At 37.8% G+C, this 22,211-nt stretch overlaps 1 protein-coding gene across 1 annotated transcript in view; it reads right to left on the reverse strand.

Annotated features, from left to right (window-relative positions):
• LOC113107061 (cytosolic carboxypeptidase 6-like) overlaps window positions 1-22,211 on the reverse strand; it is a 220,144-nt gene that overhangs the window by 176,638 nt on the left and 21,295 nt on the right. The window contains exon 4 of the mRNA XM_026269218.1: window positions 19,820-19,944. Coding sequence (XP_026125003.1) covers window positions 19,820-19,944 — 125 coding nt within the window. The remainder of the gene's footprint in view (window positions 1-19,819; window positions 19,945-22,211) is intronic.

The following is a 22,211-nucleotide window of genomic DNA, read 5'->3' on the forward strand; positions in this document are numbered from 1 at the left end:
TACCTTTGAAGTTTTATAAGTCAAAGGGTCGAGCTTAAGCATCTGCATACTGAACGAATGGGTACTTTCTCATCTGTTCCGGTAAGAAGAGGAGTGTGTGTGGTGCAGATGGAGTGATAGAGACATTGATCTAATCGAGTCTGACTTCCCACCACCACCCACCGCCACTGTCCATCTGTACAACACCCCAGCAATGAGCACACACGCTCTCTCCTGTGCTCTCTCTTCCCCTTTAAAAATCTCCTATCCAGTCACCCCTGTCTGTGCCACAACATCTGGACAAGTTTCAGGCAGACCAAACCTGATGCCAATCTGCCTAATAGCCTATGGAGTCAATTATAAAAGAGAAAATGTTGCAGCCTAATTGTTAATGGCACCATCTGGATAATGGCACTTTTCAGGGAGAAGACTCCTTACCTGGTCATCAGGGATTTTCCATTCCAACGGCCTCCAAAAGCAATGGAGGAGAACCAAAAGAGAAACCGTTTTTCATACCTAATGAAGTTCCCTTTTAACAGTGCTCGTTGTGCACAATATAGTGCACTTTTGTGTGTGTGCGTGCACATGTGTGTGTTCTTTGGCGGCAACCAAGTGTTTCTCAATCTTCATTTCGATGTGAAAGCAACTGGGGGCAGTCAACAAATTAAATGCCGCATTCTATCTAATGGCTTATAACAAATGTTCTTCAGAGCAGTGTCTTTTCAAATATTATTTTCTCTTTCCTTTTTCGTCATAAGATGTGGTTCAAATGTGCCAGAGGGAAAATGCCTGTGTCATAACTATTGATTATAGCAGCACCTTCACAAAACAATGTAAGCTTTTAAGGTGGATTTTATGTGTTGGATAATTTTACAACAAATTACCAAAGTTACTACAGTATCATGGTATATTAACAGAGGCCCCAAAAAAGTATTTGAAGAAATATAACAAGGACACTTGTTCACGGGAATATTTAGCTAAATGAAGTTTAAGTGACAAAATATTAAATAATAAATATATTTCTAGAAACTAAGTCTAAAGTATTGAAAAACTGAAGTTAGTGCTGAGAAAAGCTGTAGTAACTTTTTGGGAGCACTATATATCATGTTTTTGAATAATTTCTGTATTCACCTTTAACAAAATGACCACAATCTCTTATGTCATCACAGTCTGTTCCTTAAATTGGCACCTCTTTTCAAAAGTCTCTTCTTATGACAGTACATCACAGGTTCTCATGGAAGGAAGCAGACATGGAATCCTGCATGGAATATCCTGGAAGCACATGTCACAATTCATAGACCAGGATGTTGGAATGCCAGGCCCTTCACTCTCTGGTGTCCCAATAGAGGACACCACCACTACCTAGGCCCAAACCTTTTTTAAACCTAGCCTAACTTGACACTAAATTATTTATTTATTTATTATTTTTATGAAAAAGTACACACTTTTTATTTTATTTTATTGTTTATGTTGTATTTGTATTTCATCTATTTAATTGTTTTCCACTCATTTTAGTTTTTTTGGACATTCTGTTCTCTGGATATTTGGCACCAATGTTGTTTTTAAAATGATAAAAACTGATTCCAATCCAACTGTGTCTGTCTTTTCTCACCCCAGCACATTGTATACCATGGCAGTCAACTCAAAGTTATTAAATTATTAATTTTCATTACTCTAAGAATAACATACTATCACCAAAACAATGGCATGTTACAGGTATTTCTATTTAACTGTACAGGAGATGCTAAACTTACTTCACCTCTCTCTCTTCCTGCTGCAAGGAACAAAAACATAATTTTCTCAGTACAGGTCATGCTTAAACAAATGCGATTGGACAAACAATGTGTGTTTGTATGTGTGTATGATTTGAGCTATCTATCCAGACCAGCCAAAAACAACAGAGTGTGAAGGAGATGATGACAGGAGAGAGAGAGAGAGACAATATTACATAGAACCAGACAGGTATAGGATCCAAAAGGAAGAAATGGCAGGACAGGAGGAAAGGAGAGGAAGTGGAGGAGGGGGTAGATTGAAAAACACATTTACTTAGCGTTTGGCACAAGGCTCACAAATTCAGCGCAGCATGAAGGACAATTTGCAGCTGAGAAAGGCAACACTCCATATGAAGGACACTGGCATGATAAAGAAAGGGAATGTTAGTGTGTGCTAAAGAAGCTTAATGAGATAATTCCATCTCCATCTAAAATTCTCAAACTCAAAATATGAGACCTCAGATTCTCTCTGTTCTTACATAACAGCAGATCTGTATAGTTACTGCCGTGACCACCTCATAAACATGCTACCACATTGAAGAGTTTCCAGTTGTGTTTGAGCAGAATTCCTCTTTCACCAAACAAGCCATCCCATTATAGGAGATCAAACACAAACTAAAACCTATTCCCACTGCAGCAGCGTAGCCGGCATTGAGTCTCGCTCGTGAAATGCACACTCGCACACCCCATTCTAATTGAAACAGTAGTGTTGGCAGTGAGCTGTCAGCCATGAGCTGAAACAAATGTGCGTTTGATTTGTTATGGTTTGTAAAGGAAAGGGTTAAAGAGAAAAAGCAGGTGCACTAACGGCCAGCTGACAAATGGCGAGTGAGCTATATGAACCATGAAATGAACAATCAAGCAATAGAAGGCAGCAGGCCTTTCAGCACCATGGTCAGCAACAAAGTGCCTGCAACAGCTCGCTGGCTGAGCGATGGTATTCATGAGGACAGAGAGAGTAAAAGAGAGAGAGAATGGGGAGTGATAGAGAGAGGATCCTTCTGCATAGAGATTACAAGCTGTGTTTGGGTTTCAAAACAATGATTGGAAGAAAGTATCCCATCACAAAAGTAATCACATAGAGTAAACATCCTCATCCTGACAGGCCAATGGGCACAAAGTGGTTTCAGACTCCACCTCCAGCATCCCCTAATGTTTCTCATATCCTCATGCATTATATTTTAGTCAATACATAGTCTGATACAGTCAAGTTTTGTTTTCTAAAACTATTATGTGGTTTACAACTGCAGAAATGTTATAATTTCTAATTATGTGCAGATGAAAACTACAGTGAAAACTACAATACTTGATTATATATATAATACTGAATATTTGATTATAAAACATTATAATTGTTATAAAGCAAGTTATTTCAGATTTTTCATCATTCATTTAACTGATATCCATTAACAGCTTTGTCTCTTAAAAACAGTTAAAACTCCAACAAAATTTAGTGTGTGCCGATTAAATTTTGTCTCCTGCAAATTATCATGAAAAAGCACGAGAGGTTAGTGAGCGATCATACATCCATGCTTTTAAGGTGCTTTTATGAACATGATTTAGAGCTTTGGTCCAGTATAAGGTCCTTAACATTAAAAAAGCCATTTAAAGCATAAAGAAAGAAGCTGCCCTCACACATACTCTGAGTCTTAAACACATAGGCACAGGTTAATATTAGTTATATCACCTATGACAGCTATATGTTCAAGCACACACACAAATAAACATACGCCTCCACATGCACGCTCCATTACATTCTCACAAACTCTTATGTGTTCGTGTGGGAGAAATTACAGCCATTTCCTTATAACAAGGTGACCTGCAGTTACTAAGCCATGAAATTCACTTAGGTGTGCTGTCTGTGGCACAGTTTGAATTAATGGCAATAAGTTATGATGGTTTGACCACTTCCATTATGTCCTAAAGCTTTAGCTCTGCATTACGTCCTCTTGAGACAAAAAACTAGCCTTTTTCCTTTCTGTGAAAATAGTATTGCTAGCTGACTGTCTTTCAATTTCATTTCGAATTCGGTTACATAAACTGTATTTTCTTTTTATTATGTGAAGACAATATCAGCCTGCATGTGAAGTGATTTCCTACATTCATCTGTATGCATTTAATGTAATAAAAGTCTCTTGAAAATGAACATATAAATAAATAAATAAATAAACAAGCAAAAATAGGCAACTCACACTGCGAAGAATGAGTACAGCCTAATATGGGTTATCGTGTACCCTGTTGCTCAATAACTGGACCCGAAATGGAGACCAAACAGTGCTCATTTATTTGCTATTTTTCATGTGCTTTGCCTACTTTATATCTAATGGACTCTGAACAGAAAAAATTGTGATAATGCTAACCCCCTCCCCAAGCACCAGCATAAACCTTTAACATTGTTTTCTCTTACATACTCGAAGCTTTTACAATATTTTTTACATTTAAACTTACTCTGGAGTGAACATACTTACCAGAGATGAGGACGTAAAAATCACAAGAAACATTAATAAGAATAAGTTTAAAAATTACAAACCAAATCAGTACATTTGCATCATATTCTATTGCTTTCCTGCAAAAGTGTGTTTATGTAATTAACATATTAAATATTCATACACACATTTATTTACATGCTATCTATCATTTCCAGTTATTACTGATAATTAAAAACCTAAATTTCAGATTTATATTTGTAATGAACATACTTGTATACAAATACATCTAGAACACAGAGGCGTTTTTTATGTGGTGGAGCCAATTTTGGATATGAGGAAACATCTGAACTATTGTCCTGGGCTGACAGAAAACATACTTACTGCTAAAATGTTTAAATCTTTTTAACACATTAGGAAAAGAAGGAGCGTGGTTCTAAACTTCATCCAGAAATGACATAAAGGTGACATTGTAATGGGGGTGTAATTAAATCTGCCTCTCATCAAACTGCAGTGCAGATGAAGATTCTTTGTCTTCCTCTCGATGAATGTGTGAATACAGAGAGTATGAAATCATTCTTAATTACACATTTGTCACAAAAGCATCCAGTATCCTCTCTGTGTGTTTTAATGGCACCTTCTTTGCTAGTTGATTAATTCAGCAAAAGCCTCGTCCTGATGCCTCATTACATTAGAACATTTTCCTTGCATCTTTCATGTGAGCATCCATTTTTTCCTGCACTCCACATTTGTCTCTCCCAAACTTAAAATGTTTATTTAATGTTCTAGTCAATGGTTTCAAACGCTGGTGATCTCTAGGGACCAATGGTTTGTCAACACGGAAAGCCGGTCACACGTTAACATGGGATAACAAATCGGGCAGAGTTATGCCACAGGATTTCAATTACTCACATTTACATCCCGTTCCATATCATACATGGGTGTTTTCTCGTTAAGGCGTACATTAAAATTCATCTGTTCACTGGAGTGAAGATTTCCCAAAAAACTACTCAGTAGTCTGTAAAAACCTGCAACATAATGGATATAATTTGCTGGTTTAATTAATGTAATGTTAATCTTTTATTAAATCAGGGGATGTTCTCTCAATTACTCAGTCAGACTGTGAGGGATAAATTAATAACTCATTGATATTTAAATGTAAACCTTTTTTGTAAGCGATTCTGAAGATTACCAAAATCCATTGTTCCTGAAACCACATGAAATTAGATTTAGTTGAAAGTCAACAGCACAAATCACAGCCCGAGATTAGGATTGATATGGAAGATGAAAGATATAGCCTGCCAGATACTTGCTTTCTCATATCACAACATGAAACGTAAACGTTGACAGAACACTACAACTTTCTGACTCTCTCGGTCATGGACCTCCCTGGATTGTTCAGGCATTTCAGAATATTCAAGTACATGTTTTCTGATATCTGGGTTTTAATTTGGGGCCGGGAAGTGTTGTAGGCTGTTAATCAGGGTCCTTCAGGTACGTCCTAACCGTGTTACATCTGGCCGCCGAGCCGCCTGGAGCTGCAGCCAGTGCCGCTGATCAAATTCCCCGTTAGTCTCCTGATGAAAACATCATTTGTTTTGCATCCCGGCGCTGAAAAACAGGCCTGGCTGTGACTCTCTTTGTGGGCTCAGCATACTGCAATTTACACTGAATGAAAATGACAGCCACTGAACAGCGGCATAAGCAATTATGGAATGCAAGGGCCAGGCAAACGTGTTTGCATTTGAATCGCGATAATACAGTCTGCACAACCAAAGGCGCAGCATATGTTTCAGCTATTAATGACATGTGAATTCAACCTGCTTTCGACATAAACGTGGCATTAAAGCGCATCCTGGGTGAGATTATTATCCAGTTTCTTCATTGTCATAAAAACTGCTAGAACATACATTAAAATGACTCCATTTCATACAAGCTGTGAATGATTCGGCGCTATTACCATGATTCGGTTGACAAATTTAAGAGGATATTCAGGTTTATTTCCTCTCTGGAGAGACTGGACCTTCTACATCCAGAAGACAAACACCAGATGTTTACTCTATGGAAACATTCTTTGGTATACCTGTGAGTATATGCACCTCTGAGAATATGAAAGTCAACACAACATCCATCTCAAAGCAAAGTTTTATTTTCCTACAAGAAATGGAGATTGAAATTCAGGTTCCTGCAGGTTCCTTCACAGATTAAAGGGTTGGTTTCCTTGAAAAACGCTAAATCTAGTATCAGACTTACAAAAAAAAAAAAAATATTCAATAGGAAATCACCACTGACAGTGTAATTTAGCCTGGGACTAGACATAATCTCTATCTGAGAAACTGTCAGGGAGGGAACTGCTGAGAACGAAAACTACATTTCCTTCTTACCTCTTCTTGAACTGAACTTTGTGTCAGAATCTAAAAAGAAAAAAAAAAGTGGCATTTCTATCATCTTAAGATCAACTATCATTTTCTTTCCTGCAGTACTAAACATGCTTGTTTCAAAATAATAACAAAAAATATGCTTTTTGCATTCACCTGGCTCGCTCTTTGTGTGAGGTAAAAATAGCAAGGTAAATGCCATAGTTGCTGACAAATGTTTGCCAAACTGACAACTTTCCCTAATCGTGTGCTTTAAGGAATCAGTACTCAGTAAAAAGAGCTAGGTCTTGATTGTTGTTGGTCCATGTATGATGTTAGTCCCCACACATACCATGACACGGATCCTTATTTGTGTTATGTGTTCCTGTCTGTTGCTTGGATAGAGCGCGTCTGAATCAGTGCACCTGCATGCATGCGCTCGGTCATTCGTAACGGTCATTCGGTTTCGCAGATAAAGTAGCGTTATGAAAGATTCATGAAGTTTGAGGTGGGGCATGACGCAGGAGGCTTTAAAAAGCTGCTGGCGGTGGTGAGAGCCGCATCTCCCCTGGGGGGCACATGGGCAGCGCGGAGCCCTTTGGGTAGTACACTGTGGGTAAGAGCTGCTTTGTTTCACTTTTACCTTGCCTCATTCACTCTAACTGCAGTCATAGCAGACAGAACACACTGTCAGGCCCAATTCTTGATTTATTAATCTGTGGTACTCCGAGTTCTATGGCCATGGACCACCAACAATCAGGGGCAGCCATCTCACCTCATGTTTCTATGGGTACATTCAAAAAGTGTACTGTAAAGTGGACATCATAGGTCAGCAGTCATCATCTTACTGAAAGGAACACTTAGAATCATATGGACCTACAGTCTGAGGGCCATTGCAAACTCATAGGGTACAATTTAAAGTGCTCCCACACAGCTGAGGTCTTCTGCATTTTTGTCTTCTCTTTCAGATGAACTGAATCATGACGTCCACTCATGGGCGATTCATATTCAAGGGCAAATGAGAACAGTTTCGAGGGGGATGCCAGGTGTTAAAAAAAAACAAAAAAACATTTGAATCTCAAAATCGAATGCCAACCCACCAAATGAATAATCGAATAATCAAATACTCTGGTCCAGCCCTAGTTAACTCAGTGGAAGAGTTACTCTCACGATACACTGCACTTATTAGCAGTCACAAAAGTACACTATTTGCATGTGTTTTAAAGCCTTTCCGGTTTCATTCTTGTGCTATTTCTGAGCACATACACCCGAAGCACAAACCCGGTCAAACAGAATCTGGATAAGTTACTGTACTAAGTTAGCTTTTGTGCTAGTACTGTCAAAAAACAAGGTTTACATCTAGACACAGTTGGTTATGTCAAAATGAAAGTAAACAGAAAAACAGATGCGTGTAGCTCTTAAAAGGACAGTATAAATATAACAATCAGTATACTAAACATTGTACATCCTGCAAGGAACAGTTTTCTGTTATACACAGTTTTCTGCCATCAACCCACATGCTGCCTCATCTTCTAGCAAGTTTCATGCATCTCTGTTTGAATTTTTTAACCACACTGCATTAAAATGTGAGAATAGATGACAAATCTAGATAAACTGTAAAGAATTTTCTGCAGTTCGGTCACTTCGTAGTTATTTTTTTAGTCAGCAGCCCTGATTGTGTAAGCAACATACATGTGAGCTAACTTGTCCAAGGGGCAAATTTGCCTATTAATCCATCCCAGAAACACACCCAGTGAAACCAAGCAGCTAAATTCAGCCTCGAAACCAAAATAACATGTAACCTATTTATCTGGCAAATTACACACAGCATCAATGAATTAATACCTTGCCAGGCAAAACGTAAGATAATTGGAAAGCATGGCATCTCCCTTATTTCTCTCCATCTCTCTTCACCCAGTCACCAGCCGGCCTCCTGTTCACGACACCACACATTGAAAACAACCATATTGGCTTTACTTAACCACATTAGCCATGAACACAGATTGACAGCACCTCTCTGTGCTGCCTCCACATCAAATAATACAGAGCAAATGGCATTCAATACAACCTCATAACCACAGAATTGGAGATTCAAAAACAATTTTAGAGCAATAAGTGGAAGCCACTGAATGGGATGAAAATGCAAATGCGGACAGCTCTCCGGCACATGTCTCATTCTAGGCCTCGGTCTGCCTTTCATAATATCCACATTCAATGCATTAAGAGTGTCATACAAAGGCAGAGCATGTTTGCATTTTGTAATTTGTGCCTTTTCATAACCACCAATAAACGTAGAGCTGTTTAGAGAGACGTCTAATGGATGGCAGTGCCCATGAGCGTCAGCAGCACTCATGAAGATCCCGCTCGTTTGGATGCTGGTCTCTGCACACGCCACTAATTCTGACACACGATTTCTATGAGCTCATCTAGTGAGCGATAACATTCATCTACTGCAAATACAACTAGGGTTACTGAGAACAGACAGAGAAAATGAGTATGCATTACAGATTATGAGATAAAGGTCACTGAAGGTGCCCTGTGGGTGTAAAAATGACTGATTAACTGATACATCAGGAGCGGTCAACTGGTTTTGCTTCTGTATCCAGACAAATCCGCATAACAATTGTTCAAGTAAACAATTTAATATAAAAATCAAACAGTGAAATTTCACACCATGCTTATTAATTTGTAAATGTTAGTTTTATAACATCAGGATAAGTAAAGCTGAAAAATTAAAAATTATACAACTTCATACATATGTATATGTATATACATTAATAGAGCCCTATGATTTCCGCGATGAGGAAAACGAGGATGGAATCACGGAATCCAGTCATAAAAATGGAATTCACAGTTTAAAGTGGAATGTCATGTAATTTGTCAATTGTTTTATTTATTAATAAAAAGTATGTCATTACACTTGAATCAAATCACGATATGGATTACTATCTGTAAATATTAAGCCGCAAAAGTCAATTTAAATATAAATCCTGCATGTTCTGCATGTCTTTGTTAATGAATGCCACAGACAAGTGGTTTCATTTACTACACACATGCTGAAGCACACAAAAACTGGCATCATGTCACATAACTATAAAGGTATTTACGGCCTATTCACTTGATAACCAGAAAAATTTAAATACACAACACAATTTCTGAGGAAAAAAATGTATAAAGCTACTTTAAGAAAAAAATAAAAAGTTATTTTTTGCATTCAAATAATTAAACATGCTAAAACACAGAATTTGGTTACAATAAAAAAAATATTGTAGGAAAAAAGTAAAAAATTTCATAAGGCCCTAAAAATTTAAATTTTTGTCAAACTTTTAATAAATTTACAATTTAATTTAACTATTTAAAAGGACGTGAGAAAAATTAAAAATGAAGAAAAAAACTGAATCCAGATAAATGTAAACTGAAAAAAAAAAAACTGAATTTGGGAAAAAATTAAACAGATTTCATAGGGCCTTATATTAGTGCTGTCAAACGATTAATCGTGATTAATCACATCCAAACAATTAATCGCTATTAACTGCATCCAAAATAACTTTTTTTGCATAATATATGTGTGTGTACTGTGTATATTTATGTATATATAAAAACACAAACAATAATTATATATATTTTGAAAATATTTATATATTTTACGTTTAGTAAATTTAATTATATGTATATATTTATATTTATATAAAATATATAATATATAAATATATTTAATATATAAACTTAAAATATTTCGTAAATGTATACATGCGTGTGTAAGTATTTACATATACATAATAAATATAATAATAATAATAATAATAATAATAATAATAATAATAATTCCTTACATTTATATTGCAGTCTTCTAACCACTCAAAGCGCTTTACATTGGCAGGGAGTATCTCCTCATCCACCACGTGGATGATGCGACGGCAGCCATATTGTGCCAGAACGCCCACCACACACCAGCTTACTGGTGGAGAGGAGACAGAGTGATGAAGCCAATCAGCAGATATGAAGATTGTTAAGAGGCCATGATGGTCAGAGGCCAATGGGCGATTTTAGCAAGGATGCCGGGTGTCACACCTCTACTATTTTCGAAAGACATCCTAGGATTTTTAATGACCACAGAGAGTCAGGACCTTCGGTTTAACGTCTCATCCGAGGGACGGTGCTTGTGACAGTATAGTATCCCCATCACTACACTGGGGTGCAAGGACCCACACAGACCACAGAGTGAGCACCCCCTGCTGGCCTCACTAGCACCTCTTCCAGCAGCAACCTAGTGTTCCCAGGAGGTCTCCCATCCAGGTACTGACCAGGCTCAGCCCTGCTTAGCTTCAGTGGGCAACCGGTCTTGGGCTCCAGGGTGATATGGTTGCCAGCAAAAATAAATATACACTGTACACATACCGTATTTTTCGGACTATAAGTCGCACCCGAGTATAAGGTGCATCAGTCCAAAAATATGTCATGATGAGGAAAAAAACATATATAAGCCGCACAGGACTATAAGTCGGATTTATTTAGAACCAAGAACCAAGAGCAAATATTACCGTCTACAGCCACGAGACGGTGCTCTATGTTTTCAGTGTAGACTACAGGAGCACTGAGCAGCATAGAGCGCCTTCTGGCAGCTGTAGACGATAATGTTTTCTCTTGGTTCATTTCTCTTAGTTCGTGTCAAATTAATTTTGATAAATAAGTCGCACCTGACTATACGTAAGTCGCAGAACCAGCCAAACTATGAAAAAAAGTGTAACTTATATTCCAGAAAATACGGTACATATATTATGTAAACAAAAACTTTTCTTTTGGATGCGATTAATCACAATTAATCATTTGACAGCTCTTTTATATATATATATATATATATATATATATATATATATATATATCTTGTCATCAAAAAATGACTAAAATAAAATATATAGGACATTTTGTTTTATTTTATTTTATTTTTTTTTGAGTCAAAACAATCCAGTGCGCCATCAGTAAAAAAAAAAATAAAAATAAAAAAAAAACCTATGATGTATAGATGAAAAAAATTAGTATCTAGACATTTCAGGAAAGCAAAGCAATGCCCTTTAGTTAAAGTCTAAACACAAACAACTTTACGAGGCTCCAATGTAGCGATCATTTGCTTTGTCTGCAGGGTTTCTTATTGGTAGGTAGAGAATATAGGGCTTAAGCCAGAAAATAACAGCTGCACACCTTTCTATATAAGGCATTTCTGCAGCCCCCCCATTGTAAATAAACACAGATATAACATCAAGAGAACAATTTAGGCAGTAATTAACGGCGAAGAACAAACAGCGTGGTTAGAGGGGGGCACGGAGCTGATTGAATTAAGTGCACAAACAGAAACAAAAGCTGCAACAAAGCATCCATGTGCCGCTGCTCACCAGCTCCTCTTTGTTTAATAAACTGCAGACTCCCTGAATGCTAGTCAGCATAATGAATCTGACACGGGCAGAGGGGTTCTAAAGGGCCCAAAGAGTCTATAGCCTCAGCTTTCGCATTCAGCACATTGGGGCCGCAATGGGTTACAACTCAGATAGAGATCAGGAGCTACAAAGCAAGAGGGAGATAGAGAGCCAGCCTGTACAGAACCCTCCTGTTTAAAAACAATGGTCTAATTACAACATTTATAACCCCAGAAATCTGGAATTGAATTTAGCTTTGACTTAAGGAGTACGCTGGCATGAAAAGACTATTTGATTAGAGAAGCAGTTGTTTCATTTTCAGCACAGCAGATTGCCTTGCATCTCGATCCGGCTGCGCAATCTGTATTCATTATGGCCTGTAAAAGGATGATCCTCGGCCCGCCACTGCGCGTGTTCGTGTAGATGCATGGTGCTCCACATGGTCCTTACCATTCCCTTACAACGCATCCTTCTAGCCACGCCAAGCACAGCAGCACCCGACCGCCAAATTCAGCTTTTTAGCCACTCAAAAGGGCCCCGCAGGCTCCCTCCCCTTCCCAGCAGCAGCCTTTATCAAAAAGCCCTGAAGTCGAGGCGTGAGATGTTTGGCTCTTTTAATGTATATAAATGGGCCACCTGCCTAGCTGGTTGGTGTTTCGGGGGAGCAGGACGAGGGATGCTGCAGATGTAATCTGAAGCTTTCATGTTGGCAGGGGGTCCACGCATGGCATGGTCTCGGTCTTTCCCGCAGAGGGAGTGTATTGGGCTCCGTATGGAGCGCAGATGCACCCGCCATCCGGATGATCGCCGCGAAGCCGAGGTGCTGCTGTTGCCACTCTGTACAGCGTGCTTATATATCTGTGAAATGAGCTTCCTGTGCTGATCCCCCAGCAGCCTGGCCAAATCACAGTACATTAGCCACATTAGCCGCTTGTATAGCAAGACTGTAAATAGACACGCCATATTGGAAGGAAACACTCTGCATGTGTGACCACATTAGCAAATGCTTGGAATGATCGCAAAACAAAGCTGGTGCTTAATCAGAATGTATTTTATGAATGAGCAAAGAATATTATCGCTATTCTACTTTCCGCTGTTATGAATCAAAATATCATATTAATAAAAGGGCTGTCAATAGATTACAAATTGTAACTGAAACAAATGAATTGCAATACATATTTGCTGAGAAAAGCCACAAATGAAGATAGTTCTAAGACACTAACATTGGATAGTAGACAAAAGCTGTCAAAAGACATTAGGAGAACTGGATTTTTTCGTACGTTACACAAGATAAATATTTTTAAGGCTGTACATTTTTTAAAAGCACAATATATAAGATTTATTAAAATAACAAAAAACCACTAGAACAGTGTCATATATTTTGCTGACTTCTATACTTACTTTATCCAAAATGTTTTGAAGAATGTTTAAATCCAGAGAAAAATGCTATTTTAACTTGTGACACGGACTGGGTCCATAGCGTCATTGCGCCAATGACGTCATAACCACTCGAGTCCCGGTTTTGTATTATAGAAAACAAGGAAACATAAGCTTTAATATATTGTGCATTTTAACAGACAGAAGATGAATGCACAAAAGTAGCATTATAACAACTTTCAAATGTATCTTGTATGATAAAAGCCAATCCTTCCGCATGACCGGAAGGAGCAGAAATGGTCAACTGCTTTCGAGTCGTGTGTCACGCTCGTTCAGCTGCATCGTTTTGCTTCAGCAGCTTTCAGCCTCACACTGCTTCATTCTACTACGTTAATAAATCAGTAGCTCATCCATGAACATGATTTCTGCCCGAGTCACGTCAGATCGCAATGGCTGTGGGGATCAAGACGACAACTCCCATGATTCCACACTCAGTCAAGGCATCATCAAACTATGCCCTTTACTCCTTTGTTTATTTTGAACACATGCCTCTAGAGGGCAAGAAAAATTACATATTGTGTCTTTAATAGTAGTTAAAAAAGCAGCTGCAGCTGGGGATACACTGGTAGTACTTCAAGCTTGAATTGTAGCAATGGTAGAACAATTATTAAAATGATGGCATTCATAAATGGGTCAGGGGGCATGATTAATTGTGCAAGCTTTTAACAAGTAGCATTTAATAATTAATCCCACTAAATGTTAAATTAACTACCCTAGATAACAATAAAAATAAAAACAAACAACATCTGCAAGACAATCTGAGCTGATGGATCAAGGAAGGCTGTTTATTTCTAATATGACAAATGACATTTGTGACCCTGGACCACAAAACCAGTCACAAGGGTCAATTTGTCAAAATTGAGATTTATACATCACCTAAAAGCTGAATAAATCTAAAAGCTTTCCATTGATGTATGGTTTGTTAGGATAGGATATTTGACCGGGAGACAACTATTTGAATATCTGGAATCTGAGGCTGCAAAAAAAAATATGGAGAAAATCACATTTAAAGTTGTCCAAATTAAGTTCTTAACAATGCATATTACTAATCAAGAGGCAAGTTTTAAAATATTTACAGTAGGAAATTCACAAAATATTCTTTACATAATATCCTAATGATTTTTGGCATAAAAGAAAAAAACATTCAATTTATTTTTGGCTATTGCTACAAATATACCCCAGTGACTTAAGACAGGTTTTGTGGTCCAGGGCCACATTTAAATATAACATTTGTGATGACTCCAGCAGAACCTGTATGAGAATACAGGAGGTCTATATCTTGCTGCTCGGGCTGCTTTACCTAAATTACAGGTGTAATCCTCAAACAACCTCACTAAAGGCTGTACAGGACCCCTGCCACATCCTAGACATCTGTTCTCTCCTTCCACCCCCCCTGGAGAAACCTCAAAAACGGTGGGCAGAGAGATGACAGGAAAATGACTTAAAAGCATTTCCACACACAGACTGGAAGAAAATACCAACCAATACACAGAAAGACTCTAGAGGAAAGTAAACAGAACAAACGTGAGGTGAAATAATGTTATTTTTGGCTTGTTGTTTTGCTGTCTTTATTGTAGTACGAGTTGTTAAAGCATGCAACACATTTAACTTCCGCAATGTAATGTCTTTCATAGTGAGTGGGTTTTATCATTTAGAAGACACATACATAACCTCTAAGAAATCTATTAGTATACATTTACAATCTATTATTTACTATTTTGCTTTCTTTGTACCCATCTTGTAATGCTATATCCAGTTCATTCAAATAATGTTCACTGAAAATGGCTAAATGGTCACAGCATCAACAAATAATAATTTATTTCAGTTGCATGAAACATTTGTGATGCAATTTATTTATGAAAAAAAATAATAATAATTTCAGTCTTTCCACCCACTCCTAGATGCGACCTATGCTGTTTGTGTGTGCATATGTCAGGAGACTGCATCGGTTGCCCTCTAATCCTACACTTCAATATCAGATACACGTATCTGATATTGAAGGTGTTCCCTCGGACAAGGAGTAATACAGGGAGTATTGAAGTGAATCCTACACTTCAATATCACATACACACTTACACGAGGGTACAGGAATGGCACCACCCTTGGCCACACAGACCTACTGTAGCACCAGTCCTCTAGAGACAGCGCTACAGACATTCATTACCCCTCCCATTATGTCCCTCAGTCCAGTCTGAAGGACAACCGAAGGGTTAAATGTTCCTGTACGAACACAAAGTATCGCATGAGTGTGTGTGTGTGTGTGTGTGTGTGTGTGATAAGAGTCCATTATGCAGGTTTACAGAGTCAGATGCAGATGCCGGGCTGTGCCAAATGCTGATATTACACAGCACAACCTCCAGAAGCCTTCCCAGAACACACAGCCAAGATCACTCAGCACACGCCCATTCCCGCAAATCTCTCTCTCTCACACACACACACACACACACACCATCACACCATCACATTCACACACTCACATAGACACACATTGATGCTGATGCACAAACTGACGCTAATGCTACTGTTAATACAAGCACACACCTGCTCCACCCAGTCTCCCTCCATTCCAGCAGAAAAATCAATATGCATCTCATCCATTACAGCACTCACGGATGGGCCAGGATCTCTACTCCATCTCTCCTTTCTCTGTTCTGTCTTTTCCATTCTTTGTGCTAATACAAGACGTCAAAATGTTTACACTGCGCTGCCGTCACTCTGATGAGCTAATAGCAGTCTTTGACTCTCGTACAGAGCATGGAGGGGAAAAAACACATACTTAATGACATTAATTAGGAACATCATACGAATGACTCAGAAGGTCCTTTTGTCTATGATCAGGTGTGAATCTTTGCTTTTAAAAGTCAATGAAAATGTGTCCCATATGTTGAGCCTTGGCACTCATGCTGATATAGGTTCACATCTTGCTTCATAATGTACCTTTTAATGAGGAAAGGAAAGGAAAGGAAAGGAAAGGAAAGGAAAGGAAAGGAAAGGAAAGGAAAGGAAAGGAAAGGAAAGGAAAGGAAAGGAAAGGAAAGGACATAATTTCCTGTTTGCTTTTTTATTTCCAGTCCTCTCTCTACTATACCTTTCAATAAAAGTGTCAAAAAGGCCACAAAGAAAATTAGAAATTTTACAGCATTACACAAAATCAAACATAAACTCACATCCTTCAAGCTGGCAATAGTGTTTATAGGGTTTGTAGTTCTATGCTGAATAAAAACATGCATAAAACTATCCAAGCAATTAATAAAACCAGCTTTATCATTCAAAACTATACATTATAAATCATGGATATATTATGAACATTAAAAATGGCCAGAGCAAAAGCACAGTAGCTGTAAATTTCCAAAAATATCAAGTATAAAAACAGAGGGAGAAATAACACTGATTAAAAATGCCTATGAATTGAATACAGCATCATAATCACATCTTTCAATGTTCTCTTGCAAATATGACCATCAAAGACAATTAAATGTGCTAAAGCTTTTTTTCCTCTGACACAGGAGCCAGTATAACACACATTTTGGATGCACATTAAAGCGGCTTCGTGACGACACCACACACACACACACAATTACATTCGTTGATTAAACTGAAGCTCCAAACTCCATCCCATCACAAAATAATTAACCTCAGCTCAACGACAAGGTGGGAGTACAGGTTCTAAGGTAACAGATTTTTTGGGTGGAGAAGAAAAGGAAAAAGACATCCATCCATTATAAAAAAAAATAATGCTACAGCCAATTTCCACAAAGCTGCTAAGCTGATTGAGACGACCAAATCTGTTTCACCAGCTTACATTTACTTCAAAATGGTCATCTCAGCTTCAGTATTACACACTTTCACTGCTTCCTATTCCCCTGTTCTTTAGCAAAGAGAGTTGGTGGGTGTACAGGAATAAAACACTCGTCAACTTCTCTGTGCCTGACCTGATATCTCTCTAGCGCAGGGCTGGCCAGATCAGTACACACTTTTGTTTAACTATTCTGTTATTCTGCTTATTTGTGTTCTTATTCTCCTTTTTTAAATAAAGAAATAATAATAAAATGTACAAAAAATGTAAATAAAATAATAAATAAATAAAAACATGCAATATGTGTTGCAGTTGTCTCGCTCTCACAGACGACCTTTACCAAACAAACTCCATTCTGCTAAACCAACCGACCGACCCCACCTCCTCCCACTGAAGTAGATTAAATTCACACTAGTCCTCATTTTAAACGGAAATTGGATTGATGGAGAAAAGATTACGGAGACAGAGGGCAAGGTGGTGACAGCGGGGAAAAGTGGGGAGGGTGGAGTCAGCATCAACAAAGCACCTCCGAAGCTAATAGTGTAAATGTTTCTCTTTTGCCACCTGTAGCGTGTATGCTGTGCGTGTGTGTTTTCTTCCCCTCCTGATCTTTCTCTTTTTTTGCCATAGCAGCAAATATCCTGTTGGCGCAGGATCTAGAGTGGTATCTGGCCCTAAAATCGATCAGACTCCTGGACTAGGGCTTCCATTCATCTCTTGCCCGTAAAATTTGATTAGCGCTGACTACAGCACTGCAGGGAGATGGGCTGATAGAGCCAGGCTACACGAGATGGCAACAGCATCCTGCATTTTCATCTAGTCTCTCTCTCGCACGTTATATTTTGTCTTTCTTTATATTTCTTTGTAAACCACTTCCTATTAATAACAGGTCCATCCCTCCTCATATCGTCCTCGGTGTGTACAATCCTTGCGTGTAGGTATCTAAAATCAGTGAGATAGCGTGCATGTTCTCCTTCTGCCCATCCTTTCTTAGTGTAAACCGTCCTCTAGCTATTAAACAAAAATGACAGCCGTGATGAGGCTTCGACCGGCGTTAACAAAACTAAACAACTGCAGCCCGGCCCAGCCAGCTGGCCTGTCCGGCAGACACGCCCTCTGTTCCCACATATCACTGTGGCATGTGACCACTCCTCTCCACCAATGACAATATCCTGAGCTCACGAGTGGATACTGTCTGTCTGCGCAGTGACAAGCTAAAGAGAACAGGAGATGAAAAAAAAAGAAAGAGACAGACCTGAAGCTCGACAACAAGCTGAAGTTTGTCAATTTGACTTGCGCACATTGTGTTTCTTAGGGGGAATGCTGCCACTTGTTGATTTGTTACTTGATATTTCCAACCATGTGAGAAAAAATAAGAAATGTATTCATTTTCGAGATAACTTGACTCAATCATCCATAAATTACATTGTGTATAAACCAATCTGTGCACCTGATGCGTGTACCACGCGGTCTCTTTAAATTGATTACAGGCATGAACTGGCACTTGAGTGTCACGCTTCCGCAGAAAAAGTGATTTAAATTCATGTAAGCCTGCATGATTTAAGATTCATTTGCGATATCGATTCTTCCAGGAGCCTGAGATGTCATTTAAAGCATCAGTCATCCAATCTACTGAGGATTCACGTTAGCATAAGGGATGAATTTATTTTGCTGCTAATTGTCTGCATTTGGGAGTTTGTGGGTGACACATGAAAAACTTTTGGCATATCATCAATGTGGTAATGACAGGCAGACCTCACTGCCCCAAATACCTTTCAATCTTTCATGGCATTTAAAACTTCTACAGTTCAATCAAAAGTCACTTGTATTTCAATGTGTTTCATAATGCAACATTGCACCAACAAAATAGAAAGAATGGCAAAAAAAAAAAAAAAAAAGACAAAAGGTTGAATAACACTTCATAGCTGTGAACTGACAAAATTTGCTGGTACAAATAATAATAATAATAATAATAATAATAACAACAACTGTATTGTAACAGCCATGAAACTGTATTGAAAAAAAATACCCAAGTTTAGCTTTAGTTTTTTCCTAACAGAACTGCACAGTCATTGAAAAGTTGATCAGTATGATTTTTTGTTGTTGTTGTTGTTAAATTAATACTTTTATTTATTTTATTTTAAATAAATGCTGTACTTTTAAAAATAAAATGTATAACAGTTTCCACAAAATTCACCACTACACTATTTTCAACACTGATAATAGTAAGAAAGGTTAGGGTTAGGGTTAAATCTGCATATTAAAATGATTTCTGAAGAATCATGTGACACTGAAGGCTCCATTAAAATTATTTAAAAATATACTAAAATAGAAAAGCAATTTTAAACATTTCAATTGTGTAAAATATTTCACAATGTTACTCTATCTATTGTATATTTTAAATAAATGTAGTCTTGATGAACATAAGAAAACATTTAAATAGTAGTGTATGTCAAAGGCCCTTACTGAATATAAATGTGTAATAAAGTGTAAAATAAATTAAATAAAATAAAAAATGTGAAAAAAGTCACTTGTTCACTTAAAAGGGATGGATACATCTTTATCCAAGGCTGAACATTTCTAGGAACATTTTAGAATTAGTTATTTTTTGTAAGGAGTATCTCTGCAGGTCTAGGCTTACCTGAGTCTCTCGAACATTTTCCACTGTGAAGTTAAACCAGACTCTGAACCGCGGGTTACACGTGTCAGGCCTGATGAACAGATCAAATTCAAATTCACTGATGTAGTCAACACGACCCAGGTTACCTACAGAGAGACAAACAAACAAATTTCAGGCCTTGAATCTATTTGACAGCTCTATGATATGCTTTAACATATTCATACAGAAACACATACATTTCAAAATGTGTTATTGTTTAGTTTAAACTGGCAGACACAAATATGTCTGAGAGAGCAGTGACTGGGAGAGATAGACTATAACTCTAATACTGATATCTGTGCGTGTTTACAGTATTTCATTTACGTTAAGGGAAATAAAATACAGAGCTGCAGTCTAACCTTTTCTTTCCCCATAGATTTTGACACACACATACACGCACTCTTACTGGGTGGGATGGAGGAAGTCAGCCGAGATGCTTGGCAGTCACTCAGGTGACGACTAGACAGCTTTGGTAGCAGATCACAGATTAACAAGCCTCAACATGGCTGCCTCAAACAAATAAATAATAACAAACCAGAAAAGTGCTTTGTTGGTAACATATTATCCTGCAGTCCCCTCACAAATGGCAGGTAATAAAGTTCAGTCTTAAACAAGCAGACTAATGAGAATGCATGGAATCACAAATACTGGCGGAATTTTGAGTCCTTTATTTCCATTTTAACATCTTTTGCTTCAATGACTGATTTTTTGGAACATCAAAGAAAAAAGAGCTGAAGCTAATTACTCTATTAATAAAGTAAATATGGTGATATGGTGGTATAGTAGTTTAAGATCCCGGCTAGTAACTGAAATGTCGTCGGTTTAAATCTTTAATCCATCCCAATTGTGGACAAATACACTTATATATGTATTTAGTATTTTTTTTTTTTTTATTAATGCTACCTGCTACCTTATTAAAGGACCTCATAATAATCCCAGAAGGTGCTCTTTGGTTAGGTCTTAGTCATAAACATTAAGAGAAAAAAGTTCAAAAAACAAAATTAAAAAGCCTTTATTATCCTTTTTGGCTGGTCATATTTGGACTAGAAAAAGTGCCTTGGATCCTTTCATCTAATGTTTCATTTAGTCCACTTTTAAAAGCACACAAACATATAAAGGAACAGACATTAACTAAAAAGCACAGCACTCAAATTTAGCTTTCATGAGATTTTTAAACCCATGGTTGAAGGTTGTTCCAGAGGAACTATTGCTTTAATACAAAGATAAAAGTATCTGCTGAATGACAACTAACTTACTTACAATAGTGAAATGCTGCAATGACATGTGCTAGTCCAGCAGGCCCATTCTATAGAAATTAAAACAAAAAATCAACTCATACGGTTGGTAGACTCAAGGAAGGAGGGAAGGAGGGGGGATGCATCTGGTTGCCCTGCTTATGCAGTCTGGGTTCAGGGAAAGAAATGTGGAAGTCATCGCATGGTGGAAGCTAGCTCAGAGCTAATTACTGACAGATGGAGTGACCATCATTCCGTCACACCAGAGTCCAGCGGAACGTTATCCTTCTGCCAGAACAGAGACAAGTTACACATCCCAAACTCACTCTGTCTGTCCACAAAACCAGCGGGTACGGATTCTCTCAGGATGAAACTGTGAAAGTGTGAAGTTTATCCTTTTCACGTTTCAACTTCCCGATACAGCCAGTTCACAATGCACCAAGTTCAGATGATCATAAATCAAGCATGGAAACATGCCAGTGTACATGCCAGCAAGTATATAACTTCATAAACTAATTTATACATTTCTGTTTATTTTCTGAACAGCTGCCCAATGTTTCTAATGGTCACTGCGTCTTTCTCCCAGTGTATTGGGTACAGATTGATAGTGCTCTCTAGATAAAATGGATATTGGCACTTTAGCTGATTAAAGACACTTTCTTTTAAACACAAATCTCCTGCAGCAGAAATCCAAGTTATGACAGCAGTAGAACACTCCTGATGGAAAGGCGTTTTTTATAGATTATCAGACAACTATTGCAAAGGTCAATGAGTGACCTTTATAAACATATCTGAATGAAACGGAAAGGTCCATATGTAACGCAAACATGAAATGTAGTTTTTCGTGTGGATCAATAAATGCATTTTGCAACATTTCGGCTGATACAAAAATGTTGGCTTTAGCATGATATCAGCCCCTGGTCCCTTGGCATTGATACTAAATCAATACTAAAACAGTCTTGAGCGACTAATGAAATTAAACTCGGGCTACCAATAAATTCAATAATGAATAAGAATAATTTGAGATTAATCTCATAATTAATAATGTTCTTAAATTTGCTAATGATATTGTAGTAATATTAGTTTTTGGTATTATGCCATTATTTTAGTCCCAGAATACCGTAGAACTGTGCTGCTCA

The sequence above is a fragment of the Carassius auratus genome, chromosome 8, assembly GCF_003368295.1.
Source record: "Carassius auratus strain Wakin chromosome 8, ASM336829v1, whole genome shotgun sequence".
NCBI lineage: Eukaryota > Metazoa > Chordata > Actinopteri > Cypriniformes > Cyprinidae > Carassius > Carassius auratus.